This window comes from Tursiops truncatus, chromosome 13, assembly GCF_011762595.2.
Source record: "Tursiops truncatus isolate mTurTru1 chromosome 13, mTurTru1.mat.Y, whole genome shotgun sequence".
Taxonomy (NCBI): domain Eukaryota; kingdom Metazoa; phylum Chordata; class Mammalia; order Artiodactyla; family Delphinidae; genus Tursiops; species Tursiops truncatus.
This window is the reverse complement of record NC_047046.1, coordinates 12408879-12422073: the sequence shown is the minus strand read 5'-3', so window position 1 is coordinate 12422073 and position 13195 is coordinate 12408879. Positions and strand designations below refer to the sequence as shown.

Sequence of the window (13195 nt, the reverse complement as noted above, 5' to 3'; positions counted from 1 at the left end):
TTTTTTTTCGGCAGGGTGGGGGCAGGGTGAAGTTGATAGCAGACTTAGGAGAAGCAAATTTCCATCAAACCCGAGTTGCATTTGCTCTTGTCTTTCTGAGCAAATACATCAGGTATTTCGACAGACTGGCTGAAGATCCCAGGGTCTGGGGAGAGGGGGTGATTAGCAGGCAAAACCACAAAGAAAACGGCAAGGAAAATGATGCCACAGAGAAACAAGTACTAACAGGGAAGGGCCAGGGAGTGAGTGAGTGTGTGTGTGTGTGTGTGTGAGAATGTCTGTAAGTGTGTTGTGTGTGTCCGTGTGAGAACTATGTTTGTGAGTGCACACACGTGCGTGTATATGTGAGGACGTGTGTGTGCACACATGGTGGGTAGGGTAGTGGGAGGGAAGGAGGGGAGGGAGAGAAAAGCAGCCCTGTGATCACAGACATGGGAATTCTGCTCTGACTTAAGTCAAGTCGAGGCTGCACATTCCTAGGGGCAGGCAGCGGGTGGGGTCTGAAAGCGGGAAAGGACCATATCTGGGTTTTGTCTTGACAAGAGGAAATTCTTTGCCCGAGGCAACAGTCCCCCCTGGGGTGTGCCCTCCTCTGTGGGTGACTGGGAACTCCAGAGAGGCTGGGATCCTCTTCAAACCCAATTTGCATTAGAAATCAATGTGGTTTTTTTTTTTCTTTTTCTTTTTCTTCAGGCCCTGAGATGCCAAGACCCTCAAGGGAGTAATAATGATGCTTTTCAGACCAGGACTTCAAACTGCTTAGCTGTGATTAGTCTCCTTTTAAACACAGGAAAACTGGGCTGATTTGAAGGAATCCACTGACAGGTCAAAAGGAGGCTCAAGGAAACCTTGGCCCCATGCTGGGTCCCACTTACCTGGGGGCCATGGCACAAGGAGGCCCTGCTGGTTTCTGGACAGAAGTAAATTGAGTCTCTTATTGATGTCTCCAGGGCAAAACTCTGCAGGCCAAGGAGGCAGGCTACTGTTAGATCATTCTGGAAGACCCTTCTGTGGTCAGCTCTGTCCAGTGGCATCCGTGCGTCATGGAGTAAGAGGCAGCTTATTGGTTGGAATAAGGTTTGAATCCTGTGAGAGTGACCTCAGTGTTCTCGTCTGTGAAATGGGGACAGTGTCCTTTGGCACAGGATTCATTGAGGACTAAGTAGATGTGGAAGAGTTTAGCACAGTATATGGCGCAGACCTAAGAAGTGGTAATCGTTAGTGTCATAATATCATCATCATCATCATCTCCCCATGAAAAGACTACTTCCCTAGCAATGGAGATCCTGAGAAACTCAAAGCTCAATGATCTGAGGGGGCTAAGAAAACTCACCCCACACTCCTGGACCCTCCAGGTCACTTTTGCTGCGGGACAAGATCAACTCCATAAAAATAGCGACAAGATGTCCTGGTAAGAGGTCGCCGTCCCCCCGCTTCCTGGGGGAATGTGTGGGCTGAAGAGTGTCTGAGAAACCCCGTATCAAGAATGTTTAACTTCAAGACGGAACTTTAAAAAACTTACTCTCTGAAAGATCTGGACTAAGGCTGTGTGTCCACAGACCCCAACTAGGTGACTGGCGTGAGGGGAGTAGGGGTCTTGGAAAGGGATTGGGGTTGGAGGGAACCCCAGAGCTCTACAGACCTGGGCTCAAATCCTGCCTCTGTTGCATCTCAGCTGTGTGGGCCTGAGCAAACAATGCCATAGTAATACACTCTCTTGGGATGACAAATATCAGACTGCAGGCCCGTAGTAGGAGGTCCAAAATGGCAGCTCTGTTGGTTGGATCAATTCAGTCAATGAATGGACTGGTTTGAGACAATCAAGATGATTATGGTGAGTTGGGGGTTTGTTCGGTCCACACATTTACAAAGAAACTGTTCTGTGTCAGATCTGGGGAACTCAATGGGAAATGAGACTGGACCACTGTCTAGGAGAGAAGGATGCCACTGAATGGTGGTAACATAGGTAGTCTGCTCGCCATGCCTCTCCTGAGAGACATTTGCTCAAGCAGAGGGTGACACGCTCCTTTCCAGTGCTTCCCTGGCAGACGGGCCCACCGGCAGGGTGGACCCAAGCACAGGGTCTTGGAACTGCTGTGGTGGTCCCCAGAGACACAGGGTGACAGCAGAGGGCTTTCCAATCCCAGACAAACAAACAAGAACATAAGAAGAAGAACATTGCCGAGCTGTCACTTGGAGGGCGTCCCTGCCTGTAGGACCTGTTTTTGGAAGGCTGAGGTGCAGCCCGGTTCCTCAGGAGCCTCTCTGAGGTAAAATGACTCGCCCAGCATCACACCAAATTGACACGAGGCCCTCCAGGCCACCAGCTACCAGTCAAGAAGCCCCCAGAGGGCTGTTTACTGACAGAAATGGGTCTCCCTCCCCCACAACGCCCCTGCCTTACATCGAACCTGCAGCTGCAGAGGCCCACAGGGTTGGTTAAGGAAGGTTCCTGAGGAAAAGGAAAGGGAAGGGGTAGGGGCTAGTCATTTGGCCTTGGGTCTTCGGGCCCAGTGAGAGTTCTCTTGGGTTTCTCTCTGATCAGGGACCGGGAAGCAGCCTGGTCCTACAGCTTCCCAGGTGTGGTCCTGGCAGAGAGGAGATGAGCACAGATGAAGGTAGGACAAAAGAGGACAGGGTGTGTGAGCAGTCTCCCCTGCCTCTCCCAGGCCCCCTGGCATGAAAGCCCATCTTCCCAAAGTAGCTGTTTTAGTCTCCTAGGGCTGCCGTAACAAAGTACCACAAACTGAATGGTTGAAGACACTAGAAATTTGTTCTCACAGTTGTGGAAGCCAGAATTCTATAATCAAGGCATCAGCAGGGCCACGCTCCCACCGAAGTCTCTAGGGGAGGATACTTCCTTGATCTTTCTAGCTTTTGTGGTTGCTTGCCATCCTTAGTGCTCCTTGGAGACACATCGCCCCAGTCTCAACCCCTCCATCTTCCCATCATTGCCTTCCCTGTGGTCTCTGTGTCGAAATCTCCCTCTTCTCACAAGGACACCACCCTACTCCAGCCTGAACTCATCTTAACTAATCACAAACTATTTCCAACTAAGGTCACATTCACAGGTTCAGGGTGGACATGAACTGGGGGGACACTGTTCAACCCTGTTCAATACCTAAGCACTGGAATCATATAGTCCTGGGTTCTGATCCTGCCTTTGCACTTACAGATTGTGGACTTGGTTATACTTCTTAATCTCGCCAGGCCTCTGTTTCAACATCAGAAAAATGGGGGTATAGTGCATGCCCAGCAGGGCTGTTGTAAAGATTTGAACTCATGTATGTAGAACACATAGTACGTCTCACAAAACAGAAGAGGCCTTTATCTTTATTACTGCAGGACTCTGTCTTGGAGGTGCCCACCCCCTGCAGCTGGCGTAAAGCTCTGGCTCTTGCCAATTTCTATGGTGGTTTCCAGCCTGACCCACAGCAGCGCCCCCAGGCACCTGCTGGGAGCGGCGGAACGCAGGCATGGGGTCATGCGCAGTCTCCTGTCGTCACCCCCAGCATCCCTGTGCACCTGTCCGTCTTCTGGGCAGAGGTCAGGATGTGGCATTCTTCACAATAGGCAAGCACGTGTCCAGGGGAAGCCAAAGGGACAAGGTGGTGTGATTCCATCAGGGAAACATCCACAGGATTCCTTCTGTTGTTCCCAAGTTCCAGACTCCAGGCTGAGCCGGCAGGAGTGAATTTGTGTCTTCAGACCGGAAGCTGCCCAGCACATGGTATCTGGCTAGAGCTGCGCTCCAACAGCTGTGTGGGCATTATAAATCTCTCCCCTGGAAATGAGCACCGAGGCTCTCTATGTCTCCTGCTAATGGTAAATCTGTCTGTGCCCACAGAGCAAGACTTGGACTCTGAGAGCATCAAGGTGAGACTGTCTGCCTCCCTCTAGCCTGTTTATTGCACCTGCAGTCTACTCCTCTCCAAATGTGGAAGGCTGTCTCCTTCATTGAGAGCATCAAGGGAGTTTTAACTGCAAAGCAGACTGTACTTCAGATCTATCTAATCGAAACGCCTCTGAACTCAGGCTCTCACCTGAAAACTTTCTGCCAGGAGGGATCCCTCTTCTGCAAGACCCTTGGTGATTTGGATGAGTTTAGGCCAGACAGTGTCCCTTGGGTATTGTGGAGGTTTGTGTGGTTTTTGTTGTTTGATTTTTGGTGCAGTCTATCTTTAAATCTTCACTTTCAAAAAAAAAGTGGTCATTAGCCTTATTTTGATTTAGAGGATGGGAAATCAGAAGTTCAGGTCCCTCATTTATCACCTCATAGACATATGACATTGAACAATCCCTTCATCTCTCTTGGATTGCTCATTGTAGAAAGATGATCGTAAAATCTTATTGGCAGGGGACTTCCCTGGTGGCACAGTGGTTAAGACTCTGTGCTCCCAATGCAGGGGGCCCGGGTTCGATCCCTGGTCAGGGAACTAGAAACCACATGCAAGCTGTAACTAAGACTTCACATCCCACAACTAAGGAGCCCATGTGCCGCAACTAAGAAGCTGGCAAGTCGCAACTAAGGAGCCCGCCTGCTGCAGCTAAGGAGCCGGCGAGCCACAACTAAGACCCAGCACAACCAAATAAACAAATAAATAAATATATATATTTTAAAAAAACCTTATTGGAGGGATACAAGGATGAAATGAGATGCTCCATGGCTATCAATCAGAGCTTTAGTTGGAAAGATCCTGTGGTACTGCTGCTGATAAATCAACTCCTTGAAAAATAAAAAGCTCTGATTGGTAGCACTTGCCAATTTCTATGGTGTAAATACTCCCATCGCTGCCAATTTTAAGCTACCAACATGACATTGCTGAATGAGGAGTTGGGGAGAGGAGTGAACCACTGGGTCTTCTGAGCTGAGATAAGCCCGCTTGAGTACAGCCTTGAAGACAACAGACACAAACTCTGGCTAATTTTATCACAAAAGAAAATGCACTCAGAGGATATGGGGTAGCTTGCAGAATTTCCAGCTGGTAAATTAAACTTGGAGTTTGTGCAGCCAGGAGCTATACCCTAAATCCCTGGAGAAGCAGTCTAATAGTGAAGATGCTGCTACTGTCCCCTCTGGCACAGTTACAGTAACATGCCTGTCATCACCAACAGTTCTGGACACTGGTCAATGCCACTAAAACTGCAGCCACTGATATCTCTGAAAACACCACAGAGCTGCTCCTAATGCCATTCTCACCAGCATAGAGAAGGCACGGGACAGGTGTGGTCCCTGCTTCCTCTCATCATTAGCTAGCTTCCATTTAACCTAGGAAGGTGCATCTGATTGGTAGATTTGAGTCACATGTCTGTGCCTCACTGCAAGGGAAGCTGGGAAAGTGAGCGTATTAGTTTTCTGTGGCTGCTGTAACAAATAACCACCACCGAGGGGGTTTGAAACCACAGAAGTTTATTCTCTCACAGTTCTGCAGGCCTCAAGTCCAAATTCCAGGCGTTGGCAGGGCTGCCGTTCCTCTGGAGGTTCTAGGGAAGAATCCTTCCCTGCCTCTTCTGCCTCTGGTGGCTGTCACTCTTCCTTGTGCCTATGTCACTCCATTCTATGCTTCTGTCTTCACATGGCCTTCTCCTCTTCTCTCTCTGTGTCTCTCCTCTGTGTGTCTCTTATAAGGATATCTGCCATTGGATTTAGGGCCCACTTGGATAATCCAGGAAGATCTCATCTCCAGACCCTTAACTTAATTGCTTCTGCAAAGACCCTTTTACCAAATAAGGTCACATTCACAGGTTCTGGGGTTTAGGATGTGGACATATCTTTTGGGGCCACTATTCAACCCGCTGCAGTGAGTATCTGTGTTTTCAGGTTCTAAGGTAGGCAGTGAGCCCCATCTCATTAGATGGGAGATTCCTTAATTATAAGAAGGGGGTTCAGAGGCTGGGAAGTCAGAAAAACATCCAATGTCTTCTAGAACTGAGGTCACAATATTTTTTTAAAGACTTCTTTTTAAAAAGTATTTATTTATTTATTTATTTTGGCTGCACTGGGTCTTGGCTGTGGCACTCGGGATATTCGTGCGGCATGCAGGATCCTTTGTTGTGCCATGCAGGATCCTTTGTTGCGGCGTGTGGGATCTTTAGTTGCAGCATGCATGTGGGATCTAGTTCCCCCACCAGGGATCGAACCTGGGCCCCCTGCATTGGGAGCTCGGAGCCTTACCCACTGGACCACCATAGAAGTTCCAGTCACAATATTTTTTCAGTAAAGAGTCAGAGGGTAAATATTTTCAGCCTTGAGGGTCATACAGTTAACTATTCAACTCTGCCCTTGTAGCATGGAAACAGCCATAGACATTCTGTAAACAAATGGGGGGTGCCTGCGTTCCGATGAAACTTTATTTACAAAAACAGGTGTCTGTCTAGATTGGGCCCAAGGGCTATAGATCAATGACCCTTGTTCTAGAACATGGAGAAGTGCTTAGTAAGTGTTGATTGAGTCTTCAATCCTCAGTGTGTTTGAAATGTATTGAACACAGAGGATGGACTCAGGACAGAAATTAATAAACAACTAAGACTCATCACTAATGCTCTGTGACCCACACTCTTGAATACAAGGGTGAAGAATTGTGGTATCTAACTGCAAAAAAAAAAAATCCAGTTTGTGAGATTTACCTGTTTTAGAGCCTAGTGCTAATGTGGCCCACATTTTGAACCTGGTTTCATATCTAGTGACAGCACCCCTGACCCAGCCGGAGATCTGGGTGCCTGTGATCACAAGGAGGACGAGGGAAGAGTGTGGAGGGATTTACACAAATGAACCTCATTGGAGGAGCCCCGGGGGCAGGAGCCCAGCACGTCCTGCTGGCAACGGAGAGGAGCCAGCAATGCCTCACGAGTGGCGAATCACATGAAATCCAGATTTCTACCTCCTGGATGGTAAACCAGCACAGGAAACAGTGTCTGCAGGGTAAAAGGGCAATGCTGGTGCTTATAGTAAAACAAAACAACAACAACAAAAAACATTGGTTTGGAAGGCAGACAGATCCGGGTCCAAGTCTCAGCTCTGCAGTGACCCAGTACAGCACCTGGGAAGGTCACTTTACCTCTCCAAGCCTCAATTTCCTCATCTGTAAAATGGGCAGAGTTAGATCCATCCCACCCAATGGTTACAAAGATTAAAGGAGACAATTTTCATAAAAATTGTAGCACCCAGTGAATGCTCAGTAACTAACACTCGGTTAGTTCCTGACAAGGCTGTGAGATTAAAAGTGAATTTTTGAAGTCTGCACACCAGAACATACATGGCGAAGTAAGCATGCTCCTTCAGAGGAGGCCCCTGGGAAGCCCGACCCCTGGCCAGACAGGCTGCCCGGATGCAGCGGCCCTGGCACAGTATTTCGGGAGCTGGCTGCTCACTAGTCTTCAGCACCTCGGCAGTTTGTCCTGACGTTTCCTCAGAGACAGGCGGGTCCTTGCTCTTGGAGAGTGGACTTGCTTTCTGGATGGGGCCCAAAGTTAAATGGAGCCCGGTCTGATGAACAAGGTAGGAGATGAAGCTGGCTGGGATCGCTCTGGGTGAGAAAAGATCCGTGATTGCAAAATAACGAGCAGGGATGACTTGCATGGCTTGGAGCCTGGCTCTGAAGGAAATCCCTAGAGAGGAGTTCCAAAAGGGCTTTAAGCATTGAGAGCTTTCCTGGAATAAGAGAGTAAGTCCCTGGAGAGATGACTGTGGCAGGGGAAACACTTGTTTGGAAAGGCAAGTACTGGGATGTTTGTGGTCTCCGTACATTAGAGTTGTATCTTGTAAGATTCATTCATTCATCTATTCAACATTTGTTAAGCAGTAGGCCCTGTACTAGGCACTGGGTGTGGTGCCTATCACGACTTCATCCTTACCCTCAGATTTAGAGCCACAAACAGACATTATTACAACTCATATAAAGGAGCATCTAGACAATACCACTGTGATCTTTGCAAATGGTGCCTCTAGAGTTGTGCAGTGCACAACCTGTACAAAGGTACATGGAAGCCTTGCTTGAATGGGAGAAAAAATAAGGGTGTGAGTTATATGTGTAGGGTCAGGGAGACACTTGATCTGGATCATTAAGGAGGTAAAGGAGTTTTCAAGGCAAAAGGGGTGGGGAAAGGGAAAACCAGACTCAGGAACAGTGTGTACCAAAGCACCACGAGGAGTACAAGGTGGGTTCTGAGAATGCTGAGACATCTGGTGGATTTGGGGAGGAGGCAGGCTGGGGCTGAGGGGACTGACTTCCTGCACATGAGTCAAGATCCCCCAGGAGCTTCTGGGGGAGTCAGAGAGGCCCATGAATGTCAGACATTCCATTCCTCTGAGTTGGCCTCATGGCCTCTGCCTGAGGGAAAGACGCAAGAAAGCACACTGGCCTTGGTGTGGCACAGATCAGGTCTGGATCCCAGCTTTGCAGCCTGTAGGCTGTGTGTTCTCCAACCAGTCACTTAACCTCTCTGAGCAGGAGTTTCCTGAACTGCAAAGTGGAGGTCATACTGCTGGGAGTTGGGGGATTCGGCAAGATTCGAAGTCAGAGATGCAATAGGTGTCGTAAAAGTTATTTTCTTTCCTCTCCAAGTTCTGGTCTCTGTCAACTTTTGTTTAGGGGACAGAAACCAATACTTAGGGTGCTGACAGCACCAGCCCTCTGTAGGTTGAGCAGGTAGGAGATTATTCTCTTTAGGAAAGTCTCCCTCGATAGTTGGCCCATTAGCATTAGTGAGCACTTTCTCTGTGTTTAGCACTGCCCTTGCTCCTCAGTGGTTGTTTAAAATGCAGATCTGCCCCTTTGAGTCCCCAGTGCTTGGGGGTAAAAGACGTTTACCAGCGTGTTCCATCTACCCCTGAGTGGAAGGGTGGGGCACAGAGAAACGTGGGTTCCACATCTCACCAGAAAGGGAGGAGGTGGGGATTGCTTCCCCTCCTGCCCCCAGAGATAGCAAGGAAGCTCCTGGGATTGCAGTTTGAAGGAAGAAGGAAAAGATCCCCAAGGGCATATGTAACCCACCCCACAGCTCCCTGCACCGTATTGTGTGGGGTGCATTGTGTGGAGTCCTGCAGACATCCCGCATTCCCTGGGTCGGCTCTGTGCACTGGGCTGGGACTGTAAACACCAGTGAGCCCTCAGGGAGTCACAGTCTGGCTGGGAAACCAAAGTAAACAGATAAGCAAGGCACAGGCCAAGGTGATGTTGTAACGGTAAGCGGTAAGCGTGACGGCTACCTGGTACTGAGCATTTACTGAGTCTGGCCCTGTGCGAAGAACCATGTTACCTATTATCTCCACCTTCAGGTGGCTATTAGGAACCACATTTTGTAGATGAGGAAACTGAGGCTCAGAGGGGTGAAAAATGCCTTGCCCAAGGTCAGAAAGCTAGCAGGTGGCAGAGACTACAAAACCCAAGTTCTCCACTGCTATGTTATTTGGCCGGAACAGGAAAATCGGTCCACATGTCTGAGTTCAAGTGAGGGATTTTCCTCTGTTACCTTTCATTGCCTTTCACTGTAGCATCTTGGAAACAAAACCTGCCAAGCCTCTATTGTCTCATTCATGATGAGGGAGGCACCAGAAACCCTCAGAGGTCCCCTCTTAACCACAGGATTCTTCCCAAGACACCCACCCTACTGCAATGTCTTCCCTTCTGTGTGAGTGAGTGTGTAACATGGGAGAGAGAGAATATGAAATAAGAAATACTGCAACATAAAAATATGTAGGAAATAAAGCCTCCCTTTAGGTGCAAAATGTGGAATCATGCAAATCTTCCCAGTTTAAAAAAAAGGCATCAGTAATTGCATCATTTCAAAGCCGAATGGCTTGAGTGAAATTTAACCGGTGGCGCATAGCGGCCATGTGTTAGAGACATTTTAATGGATATAAACAGACAGGCTCGCCACCCCGTTCCGGGCTATGCTTGAATTCGTTGAGGTTTTAATTATGTAAAGATTTTCAAGAATACATTCCTTTTAAAACTGTGACCTCCCTCATGACTGTTGGTGCATGTATATAAAAATATGTAACCCATATAAATTATGGCTTCCCATATGGCTCCTTCTATGACTTAGCTGCATGCAAAGAACTGCCGTCTAGCTATCAAATAGTAATCAAATCCTTACTGTATGGAGTCCAAACCCCACAGCAGCGCCAAATGCAAGTTGTCCCCTCCTTTCCCCCGTTCTCTCATCCCCCATTCCAAACTCCAAGACTGCATTTGCTCTCTCATTTTCCCAGCTCTTAGTTATGTAGATGAAAGAAGTTTCTCTACAGAGTCTTCTCCCCCTTCCTCACTTGTCCCATCCCGTGTCTGTATTGAATGGAGATTCTACTGAGTCTACAGGGTTAAGGACTTAGACCTGGGCTGGCAAACGCTCTGACGGAAGAAAGGGAAGGAGGTAGAAACACCAGCATTGGAGGTTGTAGACTCCAGTCCGTGATCACCCCTTAGTCTTATCTCTTTGCACTCTCCCCTGGGCCCCACTATACCTTGCTGACAGCCATTCCTGGGTAGGGGTAATTCCCCAACACGCCCACCGCCCACCCTAGGCTGCCCCCTCTGCCTGGCCTGCCCATCTGCTCCTTCTTCACGAGTCAGCTCTTGCGTGGTCTCTTCTATGTCCCTTCCCCAGTGCCCCCAGCCACACTTAGCCCCTCCTTTCTCTGGAGTCCACCCTTCACACACCCACATTCTTGACAACCACCTGCAAAGGTTCGTTTATAGTTCAGTTTTATCTCTAGGTGATGAGCTCCCGGAGATCAAGGACTAACTCAGTTTCATGCCTCGATCCTCAGCACTGAGCCCTGCATACACAGTAGGTGCTCCGTATCTATCGCTACATAACAGATGCCCAAGAAAGGCTTTTGGAATTGCACAGAACTGAAAAGGAGAGTGAAAATGAAACATTCCAAGCGTGGGGACTGATATTCCCCTGGGAAAGGCATAGCCAAGGCGACTGCCCAGTTCCTCATTTGTAGCTCTCTTGTACATTCTGGGTGAGTAAGCAGGCACCCTTGGTGTGCTCTATCTCCAAAGATGGCTGAGCAAACAAATCCCATCTCACATGCTCTTTTGCAGTCAGCGTTGCCCCTGCTCCCATCCAAAGGCAGGGTTATCTCCCCTCTGATTGAATCAGGGCTGGCCTCAGAATAGAACACAGCAGAAGTTAGGCTGGTCAGCTTCCATCCCTCGGCCCTCAGAGGACTTGCAGCTTCTATTTTCACCATGTCAAGAAGCCCAAGCTATCCTGCTGGAAAGGCCACACGGAGGAAAACCAAGCACCCCAGCTGACAGCCAACACCAACTACCAAAGAGATGAGGGAGGACATCTTGGATCTTTTAGCCCCAGCCAAGATCCCAGCAGAGTGCAGCCACATAAGATGAAGAACTGGGCCCCATCTGAATTCCTGATCCACAGAATCATAAGCAATAAAATAGCTGTTATTTTAAGCCACTGTGTCATGGGATGGTTTCTTATGCAGCAATAGATAACTGATACGTTAAGTTTTTTCTGAGTAAGCAAACAAATTGGTGGTGGGGGGTTTTGTGGCTTCTGAGCTGGGAGTTAGAGAGGGTATGACTAGAATTCAAGCTTTTCTATTTGTTTTTAGCTTTAAAATATAGAGGCACCCCTTAACCCAGTGATCACAGTTAACCCCATCACCAGAATGGGGCAAATTGTTAAGGAGGCATTGAGAAGAATGCAGGACATTTCTGTGATCGTCCAGTTGAAAGTGTATAACCTGAAAGTAATCATGAAGAAATATCTGACAAACCAAAACTGAGGGGCATTCTACAACTAACTGACCACTTCTCTTAAAAATCGTCAATGTCTTCAAAGACAGAAAAACTAAGGAACTCTTCTAGATTGAAAGAGGCTGAGAGATACGACAACCGAATGCCATATGGGGTTCAGAGTTTCCTTTTGTTATAAAGGACATTCTAGGGACAAATGGCAAGATCTGAATAAAGTTTGTAGATTAGATTATAATGCTGTCTCAGTGTTAATTACCTGATTTTGGTAATTACATTGTAAGATATCATATTGTAAGAGAATGTCATTTGTTTTTAAGAAATACACGCTGAAGTATTTAGAGGTAAAAGAGGTGTTCTGTCTGCAGCTTACTGTGAAACGGTTCTGAAAAAAAATACATCTTTCTCTCCTATATATCTATCTAGAGAGAAACAGAAAAGAATAAAGCAAATGTGATGAAGCGTTTACATTTGGAGAATCCAGGTGAAGGGTATATGGGAATTCTTTGTACTGCTCTTGCAACTTTTTTGTAGGCCCCAAATTATATTCAAATAAAAAGTAATAAAGAAAAAGAAAGAAGCAAATTGTGGTGGGCGCATGGTTGCCCCCAAAGAGGAAAAAGTGATCCCCTCTGGGGGCAGAACTGTCCCTGGAAATGCCTGACTCCGAGCTGACTTCTGCTCCTTTCCCATCTCCCTCTCACGGCACGCAGGGGACAGGGAGCCAACGGCCAGCCTGGGCTACCGCTAAACTCACCCCCCCCACCCTCACTCACGCCCAGGGTTCTCTGAAGGCAGGGCTGGGTGTTGGACTGTTCACAGCGAGAATCCACAGGCTCTGAGGGGACTGCTAGGGAAAGCTTTCCCTGGGAGCTCCCGGGAGCCCACGGCCATGGAGTCACAGCTCCGCCCTCCTTGCCCATCTGGATTTGGAAGATTCCAGTCAGAGCCACAAAGTAGAGGATAATGGAGATGAGGGGCTAGAGCAGCCGCCCTCTGTCAGGAAGCGTTATTGAGAGCACCACCTGGGGTGGTCTCGCTGTTTTTTGCCAGGGCCAGGCAGGGGTGAGAGGAGAGGATCTTTATGGCCCAGAAGAAGGGCAGCGTGGGTGGCACTGGGATTCGGGCCAACCGAGGCTCCCAGGCTGAGCAATGCCAACCGGGCATGTTTCTGGGCAGAGCTTCCTTCTGGAGGGGAGCTGGCTGAGCAGGAAAGAGCCAGGAGTTTGGAATCCGAGAGAGCCGGGAGGGCAGCGTCTGACTCACCCCTTCCTGGTTGGGTGACACTGGCGGGGAGACATCTCATAGCGCTGGGTGAAGGCCCCCATCTGCAAGGGAAATGATCAAACACACATTGAGATGTGAATGAAGTGTTAAGACAGTACCTGGCACAAAGGAGCATCAGAGCTTCCATTCCACCCATGCTTACAGAGCACAGACTCAGAGCCAGGCACAGTGCGGTGCTT

General features: G+C 48.5%; 1 protein-coding gene and 1 long non-coding RNA gene across 13 annotated transcripts in view; one reads left to right on the top strand and one right to left on the bottom strand.

Annotated features, from left to right (window-relative positions):
• SPRING1 (SREBF pathway regulator in golgi 1) overlaps positions 1-13195 on the bottom strand; it is a 321466-nt gene that overhangs the window by 88785 nt on the left and 219486 nt on the right. For 9 of the 12 annotated variants that reach the window (XR_012325188.1, XM_073790116.1, XM_073790115.1 and 6 more), the window contains one exon: positions 12996-13057. Coding sequence is in view for 9 of the 12 variants with exons in the window: in XM_073790116.1 (XP_073646217.1) it covers positions 12996-13057 (62 nt within the window). In the remaining 3 variants the exon portion in view is untranslated. The other 3 variants (XM_073790117.1, XM_073790113.1, XM_073790124.1) reach the window with 3 other exon arrangements.
• On the top strand, positions 507-11169 carry LOC141276143 (uncharacterized). The gene is made up of 3 exons (XR_012325189.1): positions 507-1834; positions 3848-3876; positions 11055-11169. It is a non-coding gene; the product is annotated as an uncharacterized lncRNA (long non-coding RNA).